Source organism: Dendrobates tinctorius, unplaced genomic scaffold (genome assembly GCF_039654945.1).
Source record: "Dendrobates tinctorius isolate UK_male_01 unplaced genomic scaffold, ASM3965494v1 ptg000036l, whole genome shotgun sequence".
Lineage (NCBI taxonomy): Eukaryota > Metazoa > Chordata > Amphibia > Anura > Dendrobatidae > Dendrobates > Dendrobates tinctorius.
This window is the reverse complement of record NW_027361704.1, coordinates 25,339,308-25,363,719: the sequence shown is the minus strand read 5'-3', so window position 1 is coordinate 25,363,719 and position 24,412 is coordinate 25,339,308. Positions and strand designations below refer to the sequence as shown.

The 24,412-nt window shown below is 43.2% G+C and overlaps 1 protein-coding gene across 1 annotated transcript in view; it reads left to right on the top strand.

Annotated features, from left to right (window-relative positions):
- The window catches only part of STING1 (stimulator of interferon response cGAMP interactor 1), a 122,910-nt gene that overhangs the window by 69,665 nt on the left and 28,833 nt on the right, over positions 1 to 24,412 (top strand). The window contains exon 6 of the mRNA XM_073573761.1: positions 19,066 to 19,252. Coding sequence (XP_073429862.1) covers positions 19,066 to 19,252 — 187 coding nt within the window. The remainder of the gene's footprint in view (positions 1 to 19,065; positions 19,253 to 24,412) is intronic.

Sequence of the window (24,412 nt, the reverse complement as noted above, 5' to 3'; positions counted from 1 at the left end):
AAATAGCTGCTAGGAAACCACTGCCAAGGACAGGCAACAAGCAGAAGAGACTTGTTTGGGCTAAAGAACACAAAGAATGGACATTAGACCAGTGGATATCTGTGCTTTGGTCTGATGAGTCCAAATTTGAGATCTTTGGTTCCAACCACGGTGTCTTTGTGCGAAGCAGAAAAGGTGAACGGATGGACTCTATATGCCTGGTCCCCACTGTGAAGCATGGAGGAGGAGGTGTGATGGTGTGGGGGTGCTTTGCTGGTGACACTGTTGGGGATTTATTCAAAATTGAAGGCATACTGAACCAGCATGGCTACCACAGCATCTTGCAGCGGCATGCTATTCCATCCGGTTTGCGTTTAGTTGGACCATCATTTATTTTTCAACAGGACAATGACCCCAAACACACCTCCAGGCTGTGTAAGGGCTATTTGACCAAGAAGGAGAGTGATGGGGTGCTATGCCAGATGACCTGGCCTCCACAGTCACCAGACCTGAACCCAATCGAGATGGTTTGGGGTGAGCTAGACCGCAGAGTGAAGGCAAAAGGGCCAACAAGTGCTAAGCATCTCTGGGAACTCCTTCAAGACTGTTGGAAGACCATTTCCGGTGACTACCTCTTGAAGCTCATCAAGAGAATGCCAAGAGTGTGCAAAGCAGTAATCAAAGCAAAAGGTGGCTACTTTGAAGAACCTAGAATATAACACATATTTTCAGTTGGTTCACACTTTTTTGTTAATTATATAATTCCACATGTGTTAATTCATAGTTTTGATGCCTTCAGAGTGAATCTACAATTTTCATAGTCATGAAAATAAAGAAAACTCTTTGAATGAGAAGGTGTGCCCAAACTTTTGGTCTGTACTGTACGTGTGGGGAAACAGCTGGAATCAGGAAGAGATGGTGTAGGACTGAGTTTTTGCCACTAGGGGGAGACAAAGAATAGCAGGAAAAGGAGACGGTGCAGTACTGAGGTTTGGCCACTAGAGCGAGACAAAAGAAAGCAGGGAAATGACATAACAGCAGCTAATGCTTAAGAAACAGCAAAGTCATGGTGGGCGGAGTTACGGGGACTCGGGAGGGGAATTCCCAGGCAAGGGAATAAAAAGAGAGCGAGAGAGCCCCAGGGAGAGAGAATCCAGTCCAGGAGAAGTTCAGCTCAGCTCACCTCAGGAGAAGGACGAGCTCCAGAAGGGACTGGAAGGAGAGACAGTCAAGGGGGTGGCCCTGACAGGATATCCGCAGGACAGACGACGCCCGGGGTACCAGACAGACGGACTCGGCCAGGGCAAGCGCTGTGGTGGTGGGCCTAAGGCAGCCACAGTGAAAGAACCATGAGGGACGTCGCTTTAGGGAAGAGAAGGAGGTGAAAGGTACCCGGGCCTGTGCGTAGGAGTTGTCGTGGTGCTGTGGTCGTCGAGAGGACGGCCAATAAAGAGGACCTGTTTGAATGCACATTGGTTTCTGTCTCCAGTCTGTTCGCGGCTGAAAGGGACCACCCCCAGTATGCTCACGTACCTACATAAGTATTTGCCTATTAATCAGCAGTAATGCTGATTCTGACAAACCAGTTTGTTTTTCTTTAAAATGCGTACTTACTCTGCACTCATTACTAGTGATGAGCGAGCAGGCTCGGTAATGCTCATTACTCGCCCGAGTATCGCTGTACTTGCGGTACTCAGCGAGCACCAAGCATTTCAGGGATTATTCGGCCGGAGCTTGGGTCTCCGCCCTGGAAGTTTGGCGCTCTGAATCAACATGCAGGCCAAACAACATGCAGGGATTGTCTGCCATGCACTGTAATGCCGCAGCCATCTTTGTTGTGGTATTACAGTGATTGGCTGGCCGCACAGCATCATCAGGTCTATAAGAGACCTGCCGCTGACCTGTTCATCACAGTCAAATCTGGAATCAAACATTGTAGGGAGAGCTGCTGCTGAGATAGTGTCAGATTTGGGGGTTTATAAGTTAGTGTGGGTATACCATCATAGAATCCACAAATCCAGCTAAACCAACAGTCCTTCTAAGGACTAATTACCGGGCATATAGATTGCAGTGCTAGGTAGACAGGGGAGTGTATGTGGCTCTATACATATCAGTGCAAGGCATGCAGGCACTGTATGTGGGTATATAGATATCATTGCATACATCAAGAGGGTCCATTCCATTACTGTCTGCTGCTACTGCTGCTGCCTATTAGGCTATGTGCACACGTTGCAAATTTAGATATGGATCCACAGTGTTTTTGGCTGCACGGATTCACATCAAATCCGCAGTGTAGTGCACAGCCAATGTTAGTGAATGGGAAATTAAGGTTTGTTGTGCACATGCTGCGGAAAAATCTGCGCAGATTTGCAGCGTTTTTTTTCCGCAGAATGTCAATTCGTTTTCCGGATCTGCAGCATTTCTGCACTCATTGACTTCCATTGAGTCAGGCATATCCGCAGAAAAACCACAGATGTAAAAAAGATCTGCGGATTTGCTGCGGACGTGGGTGCTAGAAACGTTGCAGATCGGGAGGAGGGAAGTGTGTGGGTGGAGACTGTGTGCGTGGCTGTCTGCGTGTATGTGTGTGCGGGGGTCTGCGTGTAGTGTGTGTGTGTCTGTGTGTGTCTGTCTGTGTGTGTGCGTGTCTGCGTAAGCAGCCATTGTCTGATAGGACTACTGCTCCTATCCGGCTATGAATGCTCACAGCGATAGCATTGCCGTTGATGAGGAAAGTAGTCCCATCAGACAATGCATGTGTTCAGTAGTAAAAAAAAAAATACAGAACATTCAGTACATACATATACACAGACAGTACATACAGTACACACAACATGTAACATAGAGCGCATACTCGCCAATCACCTAGTCCCCAAAGCCGTCGATCTCCTGTAATAAAAATTAAAAAAAAACAACCTATACATTACTTTTCCAACGTAGTTCAGTTAATAACGAGTGTCCCATGACGATCTCCCGTGTAGAACACTGACATCGGGTCATGTCAGTGCTCTACAGGGGCTGAACTGACAGGCGGAGGTAATCCTCCATATTGTATCCCTCTGCCGCCGGGAGAGAGGTCCCCTAAACCTAACCCTAACCCTAATTGTCACGCAGCATTGCCGTAAAGTGAGAGGATCAACTCAGGTAACCTCTTCAGTGATGCACTTCAGTAGTCATTGTCTCCTGTGCATTGTGGGAGGCTGTTCCGATGTCACTGTTCTATAGGGGAGATCATCTTGGGATACTCATTATTGAATGGACTACGTCGGAACAGAAAGTATTTGTTTATTTTTGTTTTTTTTGCAGGAGATCGAGGGTGTCGCATGGATTAGTCATATAATAAAGATGGCAAAACTGTGTAGTGTTTTATTTCATTAAAAGATTTTTTTTCTGGCTGTGTCTTTTTTTAACCCTTAACAACTATAGGATTAGTAATGGATAGGTGTCTTATTGACGCCTCTCCATTACTAACCGTGCTTGATGTCACCTTACAATAAAAAGGTGACATTAACCCCTTATTACCCCATATGCTACTGCTACAGAGCAGTGTGATGAGAGAGGCTAAGTGCAGGAATTGGCACATCTTACAGATGCGCTATTTCTGGGGTGGCAGGGGGTAGATGTTTGTAGCTAGGGGGGCAAATAACCATGATCCCTTCCTAAGCTATGAATATCTTCCCGCTTCTGGCTTTCCCTCTCTGGTGCAGAAATTTGGTTTTCCTGCACATGGATCACATACAAGTTCACTCCCAATTCAGTCATTTGTTGTGAATGTAGAAAATATTGTCGTCCATCTAAAGTGGACAAGGCGCGTGGCAAGGGATGGGGAAGTGGACGTGATAGTGATGGTGCATGCAGAGGCCTAGGCCATGGGCAAGCTGAAATTGTGCCACAACAAACACTGGCATCTTCAAGCATGACCTTCCTGTCCAAATTCATGGGGGATCGCAGAACAGCACTGTTGAAACCAGAACAGTGTCAAAAGGTTGTTAGTTGTATAGCGGATAACGTTTCCACTCACTTTTCCACCACCACCAGCACCCTGTCTTCCACATGGTCAAGTCAGAGTAGCCGTGAGTCTGGACCGCATATTCCTCACCCTGACCCTTCTTCCTCCCGCCATGCCGAGTGCCCAGAGACAACTGATCCCACGCTTAGACACTGAAAAGAGCTGTTCACTTTTCCATTTATAGATTTGGGCCTCTCGCCATTCCACTTGAAGCGGGGCAATATGAGATTGCATGTAGCGATGCCCAAATATTTGAGCGGCCACTTTCACACGAAGGCGACGGTGGGAACATGTCACAACAGGTGGACGATGATGAGACACAATTGCCAGAAAGTCAGGAGGAGGACCAAGGTGCGGAAGTGGAAGCCGAAGCGGTGGATGATATAGTAGCTCACCCAACCTGACAGGAGGACATGCAGAGCAAGAATAGCAGCACACAGGGGGAGGCGTAACACCCCAATAGGCAGGAAGAAGCAGTGTGGTGGCTGCAGATAGAAGGCGGGCAACCGTTCCTCGTAACACCAACACGGCGGAAGTTGGCAGTACAACTGTTAGGTCATCCCTAGTCTGGTTGTTTTTTAAAGACTTTGCCGATAACCCCGAACATGCCATTTGCACCACCTGCCATGCCTGCATCAGCAAGGGTAGCAAAACTACCAGCCTGACCACCACCAGCATGATCAGGCACACGGTAGCAGAGCACCCAACTTTATGGGCCGAAAACCAGGCTCCATGAACAGTGTCTGTGGGTGAAAACACTGCTTCTTCCACTGTTGTGCATGTAAACCAATCCCCTGTCCATTTTACATGCGAAGATAGTTCCTGTCCTGCACCTGTCGTTGCTCACACTCAACTACAACCATCATCAAGCACATCCGTGTCCTTGTCCCAGTGCAGCCTTCAGTTGTCCATACCCCAGTCATTGGAACGCAAGCATAAATATGCAGCCAATGCCCCACAGGCCACAGTACTAAATTCACACATTTCTCATCTGCTTGTGCTCAAAATATTGCCTTTTTGGCTTGTGGATATGGATGCTTTCCGAAACCTGACAGCGGTGGCCGTCCTGAGGTAGTCAGTCCCCAGCCGCCACTATTTCTCCCAGTGTGCCGTCCCAGCATTACACAAGCACGTGTCACACAACATTACCCGTTCCCTGAACAATGCCGTTACTGGGAAATTCCACCTAACCACGGACACGTGGACAAGTGCTTGTGGGCAAGAACGCTACATGTCGCTGACGGCACACTGGGTTAACATAGTGGAACCCGGGACCCAGAGGGACCTTGGGGTGGAACACGTCCTCTCAATGCCGAGGATTGTGGGCCCTACGTCAATCAGTCAATCATGGTTGCCCCCACAGTCTACAGCTCCTGTACCTCATCCTCCTCCTCTTCAGCCTCCATCTCCGAAATGACCACATCAGTCACAAGCTGGAAGCACTGCAGCACTGCCTCAGCCAAGCCAAGCAGCAACAGGCTGTACTGAAGCTTATATGCTTAGGTTACAAAACACACAATGCTGAAGAGTTGTCGACAGCTCTGAAAGAGCAGGCAGATCTGTGGCTGACACTGCTGAACCTACAGCCAGGCATCGTCATGTGTGATAATGGCCGGAACCTGGTGGCGGCTATGAGGCGAGGCGAGCTCACACACGTACCATGCCTGGCCCATGTGCTTAACCTCATAGTTCAGCTATTTCTCAAAAGCTACCCGGAGCTACCGGATCTGCTTGTCAAAGTACGCCGCCTGTTGCCCATTTTAGAAAGTCAGCTCCAGCTTCTGCCGACCTTACCGTGCTTCAGCAGCGTTTGCAGATTCTGGCTCACTGACTGGTGTGTGATGTCCCCACGCGTTGGAACTCAACACTGCACATGTTGGAAAGGATTTGTGAGCAGAAGTGGGCAGTTGTTGACTACCAGCATCAACAAGGACGTCGATATTCAGTTCAGACTCCACACATAAGACCTCAGGAGTGGACATGGATGTCAGACATATTTACCATTCTACAAAACTTTGAGGAGTCCACCAAGATGGTGAGCGGTGATGATGCCATAACTAGCGTCACCATCCCGCTTCTCTGTCTTCTGAAATGCTCTCTGCTCACAGTCAAACAGGTGGCATTGCAGGTTGAGCACAATGAGATTGAGCAAGGAAGCATACAGGGTGATTACACACCACCCAGCCTCATGTCATCCCAACGTGGATTGGTTGACAATGAGGAAGAGGAGGAATAACAGGAGCTACTTTCTTGTGCTATAGATGGTACTACAAGCACAACTGTCATACCATCTGTTCAGTGTGTATGACCAGAGGACAGGGAGGAGGAGGAGAGCATGGTCAGTCGTCCTCTTGGAGAGGACACAAAAGACTTGCCTATTAGCAGTCTGGCATGCATGGCTGACTTTATGTTGTGCTGCCTTTCCAGTGACCCTCGTATTGTCAAAATTTTAGCTGACAGTCATTAATGGTGGGTGACACTTCTAGACCCACGCTACAAGGAGAGCTTTCAATCTCTTCTTCCAGAGGCAGACAGGTGTACTAAAATGTTGCAGTACCAGAAGGCCCTTGTTGTGGAATTATTAAAAAAATCCCATTATAATACACTGAGGGCAGAGGTCACAGTTCGTTGGACAACCAAGGATTACAGGCAAAAGAGACACAACTCCAATCCATCAGAGGCAGGGGAACACTAGCAAAGTTCTGGGAGAGTTTTCTCAGACCCTTCCATCGCAGTGGCCCTGAGGCGTGAAGTACTCTCTCAAGGAGTGCAAAGTTTTGGAAGCTGGTGAGGGAGTACCTTGCTGGCCGTACCAACATCCGCCAGGATTCCTCTGTGTCTTTTACTTATTGTATCTCAAAGCTGGATACATGGCGTGAACTGGCTCTCTACGCCTTGGAGGTCCTGGCTTGCCACTAGCGTTTTGTCAGAGAATGTCTTTAGTGCCACTGGTGGAATTATAACTGATAAGTGCATCCGCCTGTCAACTGAAAATGCTGACAGGCTGACTCTTATAAAAATAAACAAGGGCTGGATTGGGCCAGACTTCTCTACACTACCGCATGATAACAGTGAAACCTAACCTCAAATCCAGTGTCTTTTTTGGGAGGTAAATTCCCATGCACCGCTTCACACCCAAACATGGGTATACGCTTCCTGATTTTGGCTATTTACTGTTATCCTCCTCCTTCTCCTCATCCTCATCATCCACCACCACTAGATCACCATGACCGTGATCTGTGATGCAACATCCACTAGAAATGTTTGCAAGGGTGTTTATGATGCCCATTCCAAAAATGTTTACACTCTAGGTTAAGGTGTCCCTTCCCCAGGGAAAAATGTTTTTCAGCCTATACACTTAGTGTATAGGCATTACAAGCATAGGAGACCCGCTCCTGTTAACTGGAAAAACATTTTTCGGAGGCTATACTCCACGTCTCTTCAGACACCATCAATAGATCACCAGGGTAGTCGTGATCATTGATTTAACAGCCACTATAGTTTTTTGCAAGGGTGTTTATGATGGCTGTAAAAAAAAATATTTGCATAGTAGGTTGATGTGTACCCCCCAGGAGAAAATGTTTGTCAGCTAATACACTTAGTGTATGGGCATTACAAGTAAAGGAGACCCACTCCTGTAAACTGAGAAAACAGTTTTAGTAGGCCATCCTCCACGTCTCTTCCAACACCACCACTAGATCACCAAGGTAATCGTGGTCCATGATGCAACAGCCACTATAGTTTTTTTGAAAGGGTGTTTGATGGCGGTAAAAAAAATATTTACACAGAAGGTTGATGTGTACCCTCCAGGGGAAAATGTTTGTCAGCCCATACACTTATTGTATGGGCATTACAAGTATAGGAGATTCGCTCCTGTAAACTGGGAAAACATTTTTCGGAGGCCATACTCCACATCTCTTCAGACACCACCACTAGAACACGAGGGTGAATGTGTTCCGTGATGCAACAGCCACTATATTTTTTTGCAAGGGTGTTTATGATGGCCATAAAAAATATATTTACACTGTAGGTTGATGTGTACCCCCAGGGGAAAATGTTTGTTAGCCCATATACTTAGTGTATGGGCATTACAAATATAGGAGCCCCACTCCTGTAAACTGGGAATACAGTTTTAGTAGGCCGTCCTCCACGTCTCTTCCTTGGGGGATTGGCGTGTGTGCAAATTTTGGGCAGACCTTGTATTCACTTCATGGTGAAACTTTAGGTGACCTAAAAAAATTAGAATAATGGGAACTTTGGTTTCATGTTGCCATCCAGTACGTGTGTTCAAAGGCTTATAGGGGTGCATGAAACTTTGGTGCAGGGTAGGCCTTGGACTCAGTGCATCAGCAAACAGTATGTGAGTACCAAATGAATTATGTGAACTTGGTTTTCCTGTGGCCATTCAGTACCTCGGTTCAAAGGCTTTTTGGGGTGCGTATACTTTGGTGCAGGGCAGGCCTTGCATTCAATTTATAAGCAAACAGTATGGGAGTACCAAATGATTAATATGAACTTGGTCTTCTTGTGGCCATCCAGTACGTGTGTTCAAAGGCTTATTGAGATGCGTGTAACTTTGGTGCAGGGCAGACCTTGCATTCAATGCATAAGCAAACAGTATGGGAGTACCAAATGAATACTTGGAACTTTGGTTGCATGTGGTCATCTGTTTAATGGGTTGTTGGGGTGCGTCCAAATTTTGGGCAGCCCTGCCACTCACTGCTTACGCAATAACAGTATAAGGGACCCAATGTTTAATAATGGGAGCAAAGCATAGCCGGTTGATGGCTCTCTAAGAATAGTGAGGGCCCTATAAAAATAGACATTGTGACTTTGACTGTCGCTCCTTCATAAATGAAACAGGATGTGTCTGATAATGTGTCACAAACCACATGACCAAATAAGGTTGTAAACTGTTAAAGTGACATTTCCCAGTGAATGCATTTGTTTTGGTTGAAAGCAAAGGTAAAGTTGAAAAACGCATCAAAAACGCTACCTGTGAACTTGACCCAAGTGGAGGAGGAACATTTTTTGTTTTGGGTTATTCATTTTGTCTTATATAAAACTCATTACCCTGGAAAGGATTTTCCTTAACATATTTTCCAGTAAAATCCATCTTGGTTTCGTTTTTGTATGTTTTATTGTGCGCCTGTAAAAATGGCTTAAGATTCGGACAACGTTGTTCATATCTGTGACCTGGGAGTCAGGAATGCTTTCAGAGGTCTTCACCATGATGTTTCCATGTCACTTGAGCACTGTTTCCATAATTTTCAGATGTTTTTAGACTCTAAAAGGACCCCCGGGTGGGGTCGCGGTAAAAATACTCGGTTTTCCCTTAGACTTACATTGGGCTTGTTGCTCGGGTCGAGTACCCGAGTATTCCAGTTTGCTCGACCTGATCAACGAGCACCTGAGCATTTTAGTGCTCGCCCAGCACTACTCATTACTTGTATTAATTGCACCATAGCTGTATAAAAGACACCTATCCATACAATTAATTAGACTCCAACATCTCCACCATGGACAAGACCTAAAAAACTGTCTAAGGACATCAAGGTCAAAATGGTAGACCTGCAAAAAGCTGGGAAGGGCTTAAGGACAATAGGCAAGCAGCTTGTTGAGAAGGCAACAACTGTTGGCACAGTTATTTGAAAATGGAAGAAACACAAGGTGACTGTCAATCTTCCTCAGTGTGGGGCTCCATGCAATATTTTACCTCGTGGGGTAATGATGATTCTGAGAAAGGTCAGGAATCAGCCCAGAACAACACGAGAGGACCTGGTTAATTACCTGAAGAGAGCTGGGACCATATTCTCAAACATTACCATTAGTAACACACTACGTCATCATGTATTAAATTCCTGCAGGGCCCGCGAGGTCCCCCTGCTCACGCCAGCACATGTTTAAAGTTCACCAATGACCATTTACATGATCCAGAGGTGGCATGGGAGGAGGTCATGTGGTGAGATGAGACCAAAATAGAACTTTTTGGTATCAACTCCGTTTGCCCTGTTTGGAGAAAGAAAAAGGATGAGAACAGCCCCAAGAATATCGACCCAACCATGAAGCATGGTGGGGGGAACATCATACTTTGGTGGTACTTTTCTGGAAAAGTGATAGGACGACTGGACCCTATTGAAAGGAGGATGGATGGGGTCATGTATAGCAAGATTTTTGTCAACTACCTCATTTCATAAGAGCATTGAAGATGGGTTGTGGCTGGGATTTCCAGCATGACAATCACCTGGAACAAAGAGACAGGGCAGCTAAAGAGTGGCTCCGTAAGAAGCATTTCAAGGTCCTGGAGTAGCCTAGCTAGTCTCCAGACCTGAACTCAAAAGAAAATCTTTGGAGGGAGTTGAAACTCTGCGTTGCCTAGCAGCAGCCCCAAATTCTGAAAGATCTGAAGATCTGTATGGAAGAGTGGTCCAAACTGCCTGCTGCAGTGTGTGCAAACTTAGTCAAGAACTACAGGAAACGTCTGACCTCTGTAATTGTAAACAGAGGTTTCTGTACCAAATATTAAGTTCTGTTTTTCTATTGTATCAAATACTTGTTTCCTGCAATAAAATGTAAATTAATAATGTAAAAATTATACAATGTAATTTTCTGGATTTTTTTAAAGATTCTTTCTTTCACAGTTGAAGTGTACCAATGATAAAAAATTACGGACCTCTCCATTCTTTGTAAATGGGAAATCTTGTAAAATTGTCAGTGTATCAAATACTCATTTTCCCCACTGTATATTAGGTATAATTCAGTCTTTGCACAAGTACATGATTGAGAAAGTGAGTGCAATGATTAGAATAACTGCTCTCGATACTGCTGATGATAGAGGCCAATGATGACGGCCATTGGATTGTGATTTTATTCAGGACAGATGAAAAGGTCAGGATAGGTGGAAGTTGGGCATTTAACCCCTTTCTGACATTGGACCTACTATCCCGTCCACGAGACCCAGGCCCGTATGACTATGGACGGGATAGTATGTCACCGCGATCAGCTGCGCTCACGGGTTGAGCGCAGCTGATTGCGGCAGGGTGTCACCTTATTATCACAGCTGACACCCAGCAAACATGATTGCAGTGTACCAGGGGCATAGGGAAGAATCGCGCAGGAAGGGGGCTCCTTGCGTGCTTCCCTGAGACCCTCGGAGCAACATGATGTGCTCGCATTGCTCCGAGGGCCTCCTCCCTGCAGGCCCCCGGATACAATAAGGCCATGGGGGCCTTCGGAGTACTGCAGGGAGGTGGCTTTCTCAGTGCCTGCTGAGAGCAGGCGCTGAGAAAGCCTCCTGCAGTGCCTGTCAGATCGCTGATCTGACACAGTGCACTGCAAAATGTCAGATCAACGATCTGACACTATACAGTGATGTCCCCACCAGGGACAATATAATAAAGTGGAAAAAAAAAACAGGTATAAAAATATATTTTTTTACATTCCTAAACAAAAAATATTCCCTAATACATTTTTTTTTTGTAAGTAAAAAAAAACAATAAAAGTACACATATTTAGTATAGCCGCATCCGTAGCGACCAGCCCTATAAAACTGTCCCGCTAGTTAACCCCTTTAGTGAAACCCCTTAAAAAAAAAAACAAGGCAAAAAACAATGCTTTATCATCATACCGCTGAACAAAAAGTGCAATAACACGCGATCAAAAAGACAGATATAAATAATCATGGTACCGCTGAATACATCATCTTGTCCCGCAAAAAATGAGCCACCATACAGTGTCATCAGCAAAAAAAAGTTATAGCTCGCAGAATAAAGCAATGCAAAAATAATTATTTTTATATATAAAATTGTTTTTATTGTATAAAAGCGCCAAAACATAAAAAAAAATTAATGAGGTATCACTGTAATCATACTAACCCTAAGAATAAAACCACTTTATCAATTTTACCACACGTGGAAAGGTGTATACGCCCCCTCCCCAAAAGAAATTCAAGAAATGCTGGTTTTTGTTCATTCTGCGTCCCAAAAATTGGAATAAAAAGGGATCAAAAAATGTCACGTGCTCGAAAATGGTACCAATAAAAACAACAACTCGTCCTGCAAAAAATAAGACCTCACTTGACTCTGTGGGTCAAAATATGGAAAAATTATAGCTCTCAAAATGTGGTGATGCAAAAACTATTTTTACAATAAAAAGCTTCTTTTACCGTGTGACAGCTGCCAAACATAAAAACCTGCAATAAATAGTAAATCAAACCCCCCTTTATCACCCCCTTAGTTAGGGAAAAATAATAAAATTAAAAAAAGTATTTCCATTTTCCCATTAGGGCTAGGGCTAGGGTTAGGGTTGGGATTAGGGTTAGGGGTGTGTTAGGGCTAGGGTTAGGGCTAGGGGTGTGTTGGGGTTAGGGTTGTAGTTAGAATTGGGGGGTTCCACTGTTTAGGCACATCAGGGGCTCTCCAAACGCGACATGGCGTCTGATCTCAATTCCAGCCAATTCTGCATTGAAAAAGTCAAACAGTGCTCCTTCCCTTCCAAGCTCTGCCATGTGGTTTACCCCCACATATGGAGTATCAGCCTACTCAGGACAAATTGCACAACAACTTTTGGGGTCCAATTTCTCCTGTTACCCTTGGGGGCAAAAACTGAGGGCAAAAATATAATTTTTGTGGATAAAAATATGATTGTTTTATTTTTATGGCTCTACGTAATAAACTTCTGTGAAGCACTTCGGGGTTCAAAGTGCTCACCACACATCTAGATAAGTTCCATGGGAAGTCTAGTTTCCAAAATGGGGTCACTTGTGGGGGGTTTCCACAGTTTAGGCACATCAGGGGCTCTCCAAACGTGACATGACACCTGCAGACCATTCCATCAAAGTCTGAATTCCAAAACATCACTACCTCTCTTCCGAGCCCCGACGTGTGCCCATACAGTAGTTTGCCTGTTTTAATGCCATGCTGCTTAAGTACTTTTAGATCACGAGTATCTAATATTGACCATTGGCCTTGTCCCTTGTGCACATGGATTTTCCAGAATCTCAGTCTTTTGATGATATTATATACTGTAGTTGGTGGGATATTCAGAGTGTTTGCCATTTTATGCTGAGAAATATTTTTTCCACAGTTGTTCACAGATCGGTGACCTTCTGACCACTATTGTTTCTTAGACTTTGCCTCTGCCACACTTATGTGACCCTCCAGCTGTTTTTCATTATACCACATACTTTTCCATCCATTTGTTAATGCTGTACTAACCTTTTTTAAATGTGTGGTTACAATTAATTTCTCATTTTATTCAAGTTAATTGTAAAAATGTGCAACTTTCCACTTATGAAATGCCATCTATGTTCTGACGAGAATAAAATATGTCTGTATGAGATTTCCAAATTATTACATTTTTTTTTTCTTTCCATCTTTACACAGCAACACAACTTTTTTGGAATTGGAGTTGTACAATCATAAATAGTAGTAAAGCAATGGATCTTAATCAAATATTTATTCATTCTCAGCTACATCATAAACTTAAGCTCTGTATTCTTATCTCATATGTCCATTGATTTCTATGGCTACATGATATACGGTGTATTATGCTTAGGGATCATACATAATCTTCTCATAATCACCACAAATCTTTTTCCTATTTTGCTCTATAAAATGCTTAGTTTTGTCCAAAATACTTTTAGGTTGTTAACTAAAAGTAAAAGCACCTTGGGGTCAATTATTGGATTTTGGGCTGATACGCAAAGTCCTTCCACAATGTATTTGAAAAGCTGTTTTTATATGTGAAAAAATGTTGTATGTGTATAAAAATCTTGCCAAATATATGACGTAAATGTGTCTTTTTAACATAATTTATGTTGCACATGTTTGCAAAGTATGGCATGCGTTTACATACATCACCTAATTCTATAATCATTCATCTATTGTTGTTCTGTATATACAGTACTTTTTAAGGCATAAACAATAGCATAAAGCCCTTTTACGCAAAATCTATGCAAATAATGAGAACCATCTTTGATGTTTTACATAGAAACACAACAATACATTGGTACTCATTGGATTCATAGGAATCAAGAGGACATAATTAATGTTTTAAAATAAAATTTTTAGACTAAAAAACATATTAAGCAGCATGATTCAAAATATTGAGAAGTGCAAGGTGCATTACTATGTTTTAGGCTTTTTGTCCCATCTCTTTTCACATTCTCCTACTTTTATTCATTGAAAGGTTCTCCTGGTGCCATCATTTAAAGGGGTTGTGTATTGGAGCCACTTTCGATGCTGTGCACCCCATTACCAACCCATATTTATCAGTCTGTTTTTAATTAGTGTAAAGGTTAGCTGGATCCCTATCTTTCACAATTCATTTGAGGCCTAAGCACATGAGTCTAAAGAATGTATGGTCCAATGCAAACGTAGGTCACCTTTTTATAGAGTCGTAGAATATTAGAGTTGAAAGGGTCCTCCAGGGTCATCGTATCCAACCCTCTGCTCAATGTAGGATTCACTAAACCATCTCAGACAGATGTCTATCCAGCCATTTTTTTCTAGTAGGAGGGCTTATACAATTTTGATCAAAACTGCATAAGTAGCTTTTTGTTTGATTCTTATGGCTATAATGGAGTTCATATATTAATTAATTGCAGAGTGCTCTTGGATACTGTTTGTATGTATCTTTAAATGGGCTGTCTCAACTTTACAAGATATATTTGATGGATCCAGAAAAAAAATCCTATCTCCTGGAATTCTACATCTCTTCTGCACTCCATAGTGCATCACCTGCCGATCTGCCAGCATCAATGGCGCTCAGGAGGTGTCACATGACTTTTGGATGTGGGACGGATACCCATTCCATCTTAATAAACACACAAAACACGTTATTTTGGTTGTCAAAATGTCCACAGCTTTATTTCACAGGATTAAAACAACCACAGTAGGAGTCAAGTGAAGTGCTAGTACATTGGGATTCACAAGTACGGTGATCCCTTCAGCAGTCTGACATATAGCACCAGGACAGACAGCCAAAAAAGGGGCAGCATGCACTGGCTTGCCATTCAAGCATAGCCAGTAAACTTTCAGGGCAACAATGACCCTATTATCCTCACTCCTGTGCTTAACCACTGTGCCCACCCCTGATTGACGTTACCATCACAACATCCTTGAGGCTGGCCACCAAAGCCGAGCCTGTTCACCGCCATGAGGTTTTTACCTCCTCTATTAGTTAAAATGAGTCCACCCCAACTTGTCCGCAACTTCCACCTGACTCCTAAACCGCAAAGCTGTGACGGGTTATAAACTCCTAGTCACATTTGATACGTTTTTATAAATCAGTTTTGTAAACTTATAAACTGAAAGTCCCTGCAAAAGCATTAAAAGAACTAAACTTGGCAACCCTCTGACTCACAAAGAGTCATCCAACAGCACTCAGGAGAGGAAAAAACCCCTATAGAGGAAATCTCTAGGGAACCATGGCTGAAGGATTGCCCTTGCCTTGGGCTTAGAAGGTTAATGCTAATGTTAACTCTTGATAGCCATGATAAAATTGAACCTGGTAAAAGATATACATTTGCAAATTCAAAGCAAAAAATACAATAAAGCATTCATCATTATACAAGTAACTAGGTGAAGAGCCTGGCGCTGCCCGGGCATAGTAACTAACTATGGTTAGTTATAACAAATTATAATGATTATATCTATATATATAAAGCTGAGTGTAGAGCCCCGCCCACTCCGCGTAGCCACATTCACTATAATATCCCACATCATCCCATCAGCCAGAGCTGCCAGACTACTACCACTAATATCCCACATCCTCCCGTCAGCCAGTAAAAGTAGAATAGTGAAATTGCACAGAAACATGGTTCACTAAGATCCCAGGTTTTCTACTGACCAGGCTGATTTTCTCACTTATCTGCCACAATAAATATCACAGTCAGGCTTTTCACCAATGGACAGGCACAAACCTTATACATTAGTACAGTAGAGAATCCTTCACACACATTTTCATGCACCGTCAACTTGTAATTTGTCCGGCTGAGTTGCTCATGGATGTACAGCATCTGTATGCAGCATAGTATCATATTTAATGGGTTGTTATGGGAAAAGCATTATGTGGTATATGGGTATATTCAGGTGAATTATGGGGAAAGTAGCACTTTAAAAAAACTCACAGCATCAGAGCACAGTAACACATCAATAATGCATAAAAGTGTCTGTGAGAAAATATTAAATCCACATGACATTTAATATGTGCACTTTCCTACATTCATGTGTGTCACTTAATGATACCACACGGGAATGGGGGATTCATTTCTGTCATGTACTCACTGCTCCTTTCTGGGGGGAAGACAATGGCTGGAGCTTATGTTCCTGGGAATGCTAGATTTCTCCCACCATGTCAGTGTCTGCTGAGGTGTTGTCAAGTGGGAAAATTTGCGCATAGCAACCAATCACAGCTCAGCTACTTTTAACCAGCTATGGTGAAATGAGAGATGCTTAGTGATTGGTTGCAAGGAAAACTGTTGGTCATAGCAACCAATCACAGCTTAGCTTCTTTTGAACAGCTCTGGTGAAATCAAAGATGCTTCGTGATTGGTTGGTGATACACACACACACATTGATTTTTATATAGAGAGATAATTAAAACGCTTTAGGACCGTGATTATAACAGGACGGGAGGGAGGGTGATATCTTCTCCATTTCATCTGGTGAAAGAAAGAGGTAGAAATATACCTCCTCTATATAAACCCCTACCCCTCTCATAGAGAGATCAGTCCCCACCATCCTCACAGAAAGAGACAGAGTTACCTCACCTATCTAAGCCCCACCCTCCTCACAGTGACACACCAGGCACAAACATATCCTTCAGTCTTAAAGCAACATCACTCTTGCTTAAAATCTACACCGCTATACACACAAAGCTGCAGGAGTTAAAGATCCTCCCTTCTAAAAGTCACGCCCTCCTCCACCTATTGCTCCGGTGGCTTCTTTACCACTGTAGCTAATTAGATTGGATGGAATTAGAAGACTGGGGCCAAACAGATGGAATGAAAAGTCTGCAGTCCAAGAGTATTATGGTATTTTTTTCCATGTTGCTTTTGGGTCTAGAAGGTCCACCCATCTGCTGAAATTATTGAATAGTAATTTTACATTATAGCCATAGTATTACATCTTTGATCATATTTGTGATTTAACATGAACAGACCTTTAGCAGTCAGTTAAAGAAACTTGCAAATGTTTATATCCATTTCTCCATATCTGTTGTACTACACTCCTTAATATTGAGATTGCAACACAAAGAAGTTGAAATGTTGAAATCACAGGAACAAAAGACATGTTAATGAAAACAATAAAAGAATGGAAACAACATTTTCATTGCATCTCAATTTATTTAATATTGAGTTTGAACATCACAAAATAGTTGAATAATGACAGATTCATCATAATCATCATCAGCATCATGGGCAGTTATTGATATATAGGCACTATCCCGATTTCTGAGGAATGTTCTGCCATGCGGAATGCACTTGGGCATTCAAATCATCCAGATCCACTTCTGGTAGCTCACTTTGCAGTTGCCAACCAATGACATACCCCATGTGCTTCACGGGATATATCTACCAACCAATCTTCAGATATCATTGCATCCAAAACAGAAACAGGACTCATCACTAAAGATGATAGAGCTCCATTACAGGCTCCATTGCTCCATTAGAGACTCTGTTCTCCATCTGGAGCCTATGTGGAAAATGCCATAAAGAGGCCTTCACAAGGGAACATCACAATAATCATACTTCCAGGATTATGTTGTAAGGTGGCATATGCACAGTAGCCAGGCCCTTCTAGTCTTCATTACATGTACACTAACAGCTTAGTGGTACACTGATGTCATGTTGGAACCATTAACATAGTAACATAGTTTTTAAGGTTGAAGGGAGACTTTAAGTCCATCTAGTTCAACCCATATCCTATCCTAACTTGCCCTAACATGTTGATCCAGAGGAAGGAAAAAAACCCATGTGGCAAACAGTAAGCTTCACATTGGGGAAAAAAATTCCTTCCATTGGTACAGCAATTTCTCCAAAGTGTCCCAGGAGCCATGTTTCAACATGGCAACACCAGGCTACATGTTGCTGGTGCTACTATGAGCACCCTGCATGGCCTAAATATGCTGACATGTCCTGCACCTTCTCTCATTAAGCACATCAGGGACGTCATTGGTTGGCAATTAAAAAGGGAGCTGCCAGCAGTAGTGATGGGCAGTCCAGCTCTTTTAGGTAATCTGGCTCTCATGGCTCTGCTCACCAAAAAGAGCTGGCTCTTTTTGGATCCTAAATGGATCCCTATTAAATATGTGTTCACCATAGGTGAACTGAATACATATTCAAGGTGATGTCAATATGTCTGAAACTCCGCCCACCCATGACCGAAACCCCGCCTACTTGCAGTCAGACAATTATCTTGATGAATGGGCAGGGTTTGGGTCAGGTGGGCGGAGTTATGTCCTCCGAAACCGGGAATTTTGTGCCCAGTGAGAGCCAGTCAGGGAAATTCAGTGGCTGTCACTGGGGTGCCAGCTCCAATTGTTCACAGTAGGGAGCCGGCTCTTTGTCTCGAATCGTTTATGAACAACCCATCACTAGCTAGCAGCAGATCATGATGATTTCCATGCCCAAGTGTATTTAGTGTGGCAGAACATTCCTCAGACAACCATAAATGATCTCATTGGTAACGGCCGAGGTATGTACATGCATGTATTTCTGCTTTTGGTGCTTATATTCATTTCTGAAAAAAACTAGATGTTTTGATTCAATTTTATCATAATTTACATAATATTAACATATTTATCCATCCTATGATTTCCTAAATTTCCCTCTTAGAGCTGCAATTTCATTGTTGAAGAGAAGTGTATAAATGTCTCATTGGCTTTAAGTGCAGTGTCATAATACTCCAGAAAAGTTGTGGTTCGCTTTTAAAATGTACTATGAATGACTGCAGATAATCTGAAAGCATTTATTATTATTAATTATTATTATTATTATAGCGCCATTTATTCCATAGCGATTTACATGTGTGAATTTATCTTAATTCATGTTTTCTCCTTTTTACATGGCATAGCCACATTACTGTATAGCGGAATATGCTACACCTCTTGCATCTCTGTATGAAATGTCAAATATCGCCACTGCTGGCTTTAGTAAGCAAGATCGCATGGAGCAAGCCAAGCTGTTTTACCGCACCCTGAAGGATATCCTAGAAAGTGCACTGGAATGCCACAACACTTTTCGATTAGTGATCTATGACGGTAAGAAGCAACTCTTCTAATATGTCTTTTAACTTTATCTCAATAGTTATCACATTGCAAAAAGCAAAATGCATTTGTCTATTTTTCGAGGGATCCCTCATACTTGTTCACACTGAGAAACATCTGCAAATCCTTCCTGTTTCCACAGACTTGTGGTTTTATGCTATTGTATTTTTTCCCAAACGACAGCGGTCAGAAAAAGAAATTAATGTTAATTTTACATGACTGCAGGAAGCAAGCGCACGCATTTGCTGAACACTATCATCCTATTTTAGGCACTTTGATGGTATAATTCATCCGTCTAAAGCTGTGGAATAGGAATTCTGCATCCCTGCTAAGACTGTTACACTGACTAATGTGGAGCTAAAAGATAAAGTAGCAATAAAGAAAGGGCTTGCCTTGTGGTTTGAGGAATAGTATGCTCATTGGCAAGGGAATATTAATAACTAGAGATGAGCGACTTTGCCTTTTTTAGGGTCGAGTTGGGTTTCATGAAACCCGACTTCCTCAAAAGTTGAGTCAAACGAAATCGGCCGACTATAGGGAAAAGTCGTGAAACATGAAACCCAATGCAAGTCAATGGGGAGAAAAGTCGGCAGGGAGTGGAGGACTGTAAACACACCTGGCATGAATTTTAACCCTAAAGGCGGCGAAATCTCTCTCTTCTCTCTCTCTCTCTCCCTCTCCCTCTCTTTCCCACTCCAGCTACGCTCCCCTTCTCTCATTGGCTGAAAAAAGTCACGTGCAAGCATTCAGCGAAACCCAACTTTGGCGCTTGGGTCGCCGACCGCATGGCCAACTTCACTCTGTGGTCGGGTTTTGTTTCATGAAACCCGACTTTGGCTTATTCGGATACACTATATTATGCACCTGTAGAATTCTATCTCCATATACCTCAGATTCTAAGAAACACATAGCTAGTTTTATCATGGATTCTACAAGAACTCTTTAAAGGAATCTGTCATTGGGTTTTTACCCTGTACACATTATGCTGTTCTCATTATGTGGCAAAAACCCTGATTCCAGTAATGTGTCACTTTCTGGGCTACTTACTATAGTTTTGGTAAAATCACTGTTTTATCAGCAGCTGATTATCAGTAATGGAATAGTAACTCATCTAACATGCAATCCTCAATACTCATGAGCTCAATACAAACTCTTCTCCACCACTGATTGGCAGCTTTCTGCCTATGCACAGTGTACACAGAAAGCTGCCAATCAGTGGTGTGGGTGGGGTTATACAGAGCTCCACATTCAGAGATTTGGTAGCTCTGCAGCAGATAAAACAATGATTATATCAAAACTGCAGCAAGCAGCCCAGTAGTAGTTCATTTTCACGTATTGACCACCGATCAGTAAACCTTCATGTTTAACTGCCTGTTTATACAGGTCGACCATAGTAAACAATGTGCACTGAGGAATATGTAATAGTGGTTAACGACAGTGCAAGTCATGTTTACACAGGACAATGCACCATCGAGAATGATTACTTTTTTGCACTGCATAAAACATCTTTTCAGCCAATGAACGAGCATTTTGCTCATTCATCAGGTGATTAGCAGCCTACTTACACCAAAGAATGGAATGCTATGATATTTCAGAGAAAAACCTAGTTGAAAACGGGGCTGAGGAAGAGGAATGCCCCTGGCTTTTACCCACCATCAGGTCTCTCCCTATACACACAGAGGTAAAGATTTCTCAGTCTTGCTGAGTGGTTGGGGAGAAACTGGTGGGGACAAACCATTTGGAAAAAATCACCTCATTCTCACTCTTGTATGCCCCCATGTTCGTCTTTCTCTTAAATGCCGAGTTTCAGAGGAAAGGACACAAGTTTCTGACCTTGCATCAGTAGGTGCAATGTTTTAGTTTGTTAAAAAAAAGCCTTCATGAGAGCACGGTCAGCATGGCAGTTCACAGCTTCAGAACAAGAGTTGCACTTTATTGAAAGGGGAGCACAGGGGACACAACCAATGTGTTATCATGATTAGTCGGGTTCCAAGAATTTGGACAGTACTTGTCATCTAATAAATATTCTAGAAATGTTATTGATGGGAAACCATTTATTATTTAACCATGTTAGCCACAGCATGGTGGCTTCATGAATCATGAAGGAGAGCCAGGCGGCACAATTACTGAGAGGTATGTTTTACTCTGAAATACTGTGGAATTTCAGGGAAAACATAGTTTGAAAAGCCTTCTGAGAATTATAAGGAGATACCTGACTAGTCTGTTGCATCAGCTGGCCGGCTACTACCCACACCACTCTAGTTGATTGACTGTTCTTTCTCATGTGTCCACATATCAGGAGACCTGTCAATCAAATGGAGCAGGGTTGGGAAACAGCCAGCCGGGTTTTACTGGATAAGGCTAGGTTCACATTTGCGTTTGATTCCGCAGCGTATCATCCGCATTCCCAAACGCATGCAAAAACGCACGCAAACGCATAATTACACAGCGTTTTTTATCCGCATCATCTTACACATGACATTAAAAAAACGCTGCATTTACATGCGTGTGTATGTGTTTTTGCATGCGTTTGCGTTTTTTATGCGCATGCGTTAGAAATTTCCAATTTTTTCCAGTAGCTTTTCCTTGATGTCAGACTCCCAGTAGGTGTGTCTCATGGGATTTCTATATGTATAGACACACTGCACTGATGAAATCCTCGCCTTTGGCTGCTGTATCTAGCTGCAAGATGGATCTTGACCTGGACAGCTTCCTAGAAGATCTGGATTTACAACTGAAGTTGGCTGCTGCCTTTGCTTTTGCTTGTCAAGAACACAGAAGAAGAGAAAGACTGAGAATACGTCATCGTCACTATTGGCAACACCCCATCCTTGAACTCCGAGATAGCGGTGGAGCCTACCACTCTTTGTACAGCGAGTTGCAGCAAAACCCGGAGAAGTTTTTTGACTACACAAGAATGTCACAACAGAGCTTCCATGACTTGCTGCTATGTGTCCAAAGATCCATCGCCAGGCAAGACACACAGCTCCTTTGAGCAATTCCTGCTGGGGAAAGTCTCTTGGTCACCCTGAGGTATGTAGTGTTGAAAAAGAAACTCCTGTCACAGATAACCTAACCCTCCCTTATCCTTAACCCTATCCCTAACCCAAAGCAGTGTACTGATTTTTGTTTTTCATTTTCTTTTCCGCAGTTTCCTGGCTACTGGAGAGACATTGTCATCATTACATTTCCAATTCTGGATTGGGGTATCCACCCTTTCTGGGATTATTGTAGACATTTGTCGTGTTTTAGTTGTCATGCTGCGGCAAGAAGTTCTCCCCCAAACCACAAGTGAACGCTGGATTGAAATACTTCCAAATTCCAGGAAATTTGCAATTTTCCTAACTGTGTGGGGGCTGTGGATGGCAAGCACATTAGGAGTATGAAACCAGCTGGAAGTGAAACAGAGTACTTCAATTATAAAATATATTTTTCCATTGTTCTAATGGCTATTACGGATGCCGATTGTAGATTTGTTGCCGTGGACATTGGCTCATTTGGGCGAGGCAATGACTCGCAGATGTTCAAAAACTCAGACATGGGCCAACGTCTGTATGAGAATGATTTTAATTTTCCGCCGCCACGACTTCTGCCCAACACTGGTGGACCGCCAATGCCTTTTGCTGTTGTTGGTGATGAGGCGTTCCAAATGTGTGCCAACCTCATTAAACCATACTCTAGTCGAAACTTAAATCAAACAAAAAAAATTTTCAACTGCAGATTGACAAGGGCATGAAGAACCGTGGAGTGTGCATTTGGATTGCTGGTATCGAAATGGCGCATTTTTAACCTAAAAATTGACACTATTGATGATGTTGTAAAAGCATGTGTTGTTCTGCACAACTACATCATGGTAAAAGAGCGATGAAGCTTACAACCTGAGGAACCTTTTACATTGCATGATTACCAATTTCACCCTCTGAGACCCACAGTGGAAGTTGCCCAGATGAGGGATAAGTTTGCCACTTACTTTGCTTCAGATAAAGGACGAGTGGCATGGCAAGATGAAATGATTTAAGCCGCTTAGTTAAATGTACCTGTTATGTTTTGTACCTGTTATGTTTAAAACATGCCTGTAATGTCAAATATTACATACCTGTTATGTTTAAATGTACCTGTGATGTAAACATGTACATGTAATGTAAAAATTTACCCCTAATGTTTGCTGAGTTAAATATAAACTACCTTCCCTCAAAAAAAGAAGTGTGTTTGTGTGGTATCTTACCTCAAAAATCAAGTGTGTCTGTGTTGGCTGCGGCGCATAAAGATAAAAAAACACAAAATATAGTGCTAACAAAATACAACTTTTATTTTAACACTTTTAAAAAAAATGGTTAAGGTTGGGATGATTTGTTTATTCTTCAGGGTTTACATGAGGGTTAAATGGGGAGGACTGTGGGGGTGTGGAGCTGTGCGGATTGGGTGGTAGTTGATGAGGAAGGGGTTACAGGGGAAGGGTCTACAGATGAAGGGGTAACAAATTGAAGGATTGGATCAGGGATGGCAGTGGAGATATTGGGGATAGATGACAAAGTGGAATCATGGGAATCAATAGACAAATTGAAAGGAACAGACAGAGACAATAGGGAAGATAGTGACAAATTGGTAGATGAGAGTAGAGGTGGTGGGTTCAAGGTTGGCATTTTTTTGGCTCCTGCTTTTGTCCTGATGCGAATATTTTTTTTGCCATCAATTTTCTTGGCCAAGTGGGAGTCCTGGGCTCTGTAGCAGTCATCTGGCATGGTGCTGAACTGGGCCGCATTGTGGATAATTCTGGCCACAGGGGGTGCTGTAGTGGGCAGGGTTGCTGGACTTGGCAGGGGTGTTGTAGTGGGCAGGGGTGGTAGACTGGGCAGGGGTGGTGGACTGGGCAGCATCGTTGATCCTGCTGGCTACATGGGTGCTGGACTCTGGAGCATGGTGGATGCTGCCGGCTGCAGGGTTGAAGGACTTGGCAGCGTGGTCGCTCGGTGAACTGGAGGCGATGGTGGTGGTGGATAGTTCGGTGCTGTGGGAGCTGGATAGTAGATTGGCTGCTGGTAGTATCCTCCGGCCTGTTGATTATAGGATTGTGACTGCTGCTGGGACTGCTGCAGCTGCTGCTGTAATGCGCAGCTGTAGGCAACCTGTCAGGCCTGCGTGACGTTCAACTGG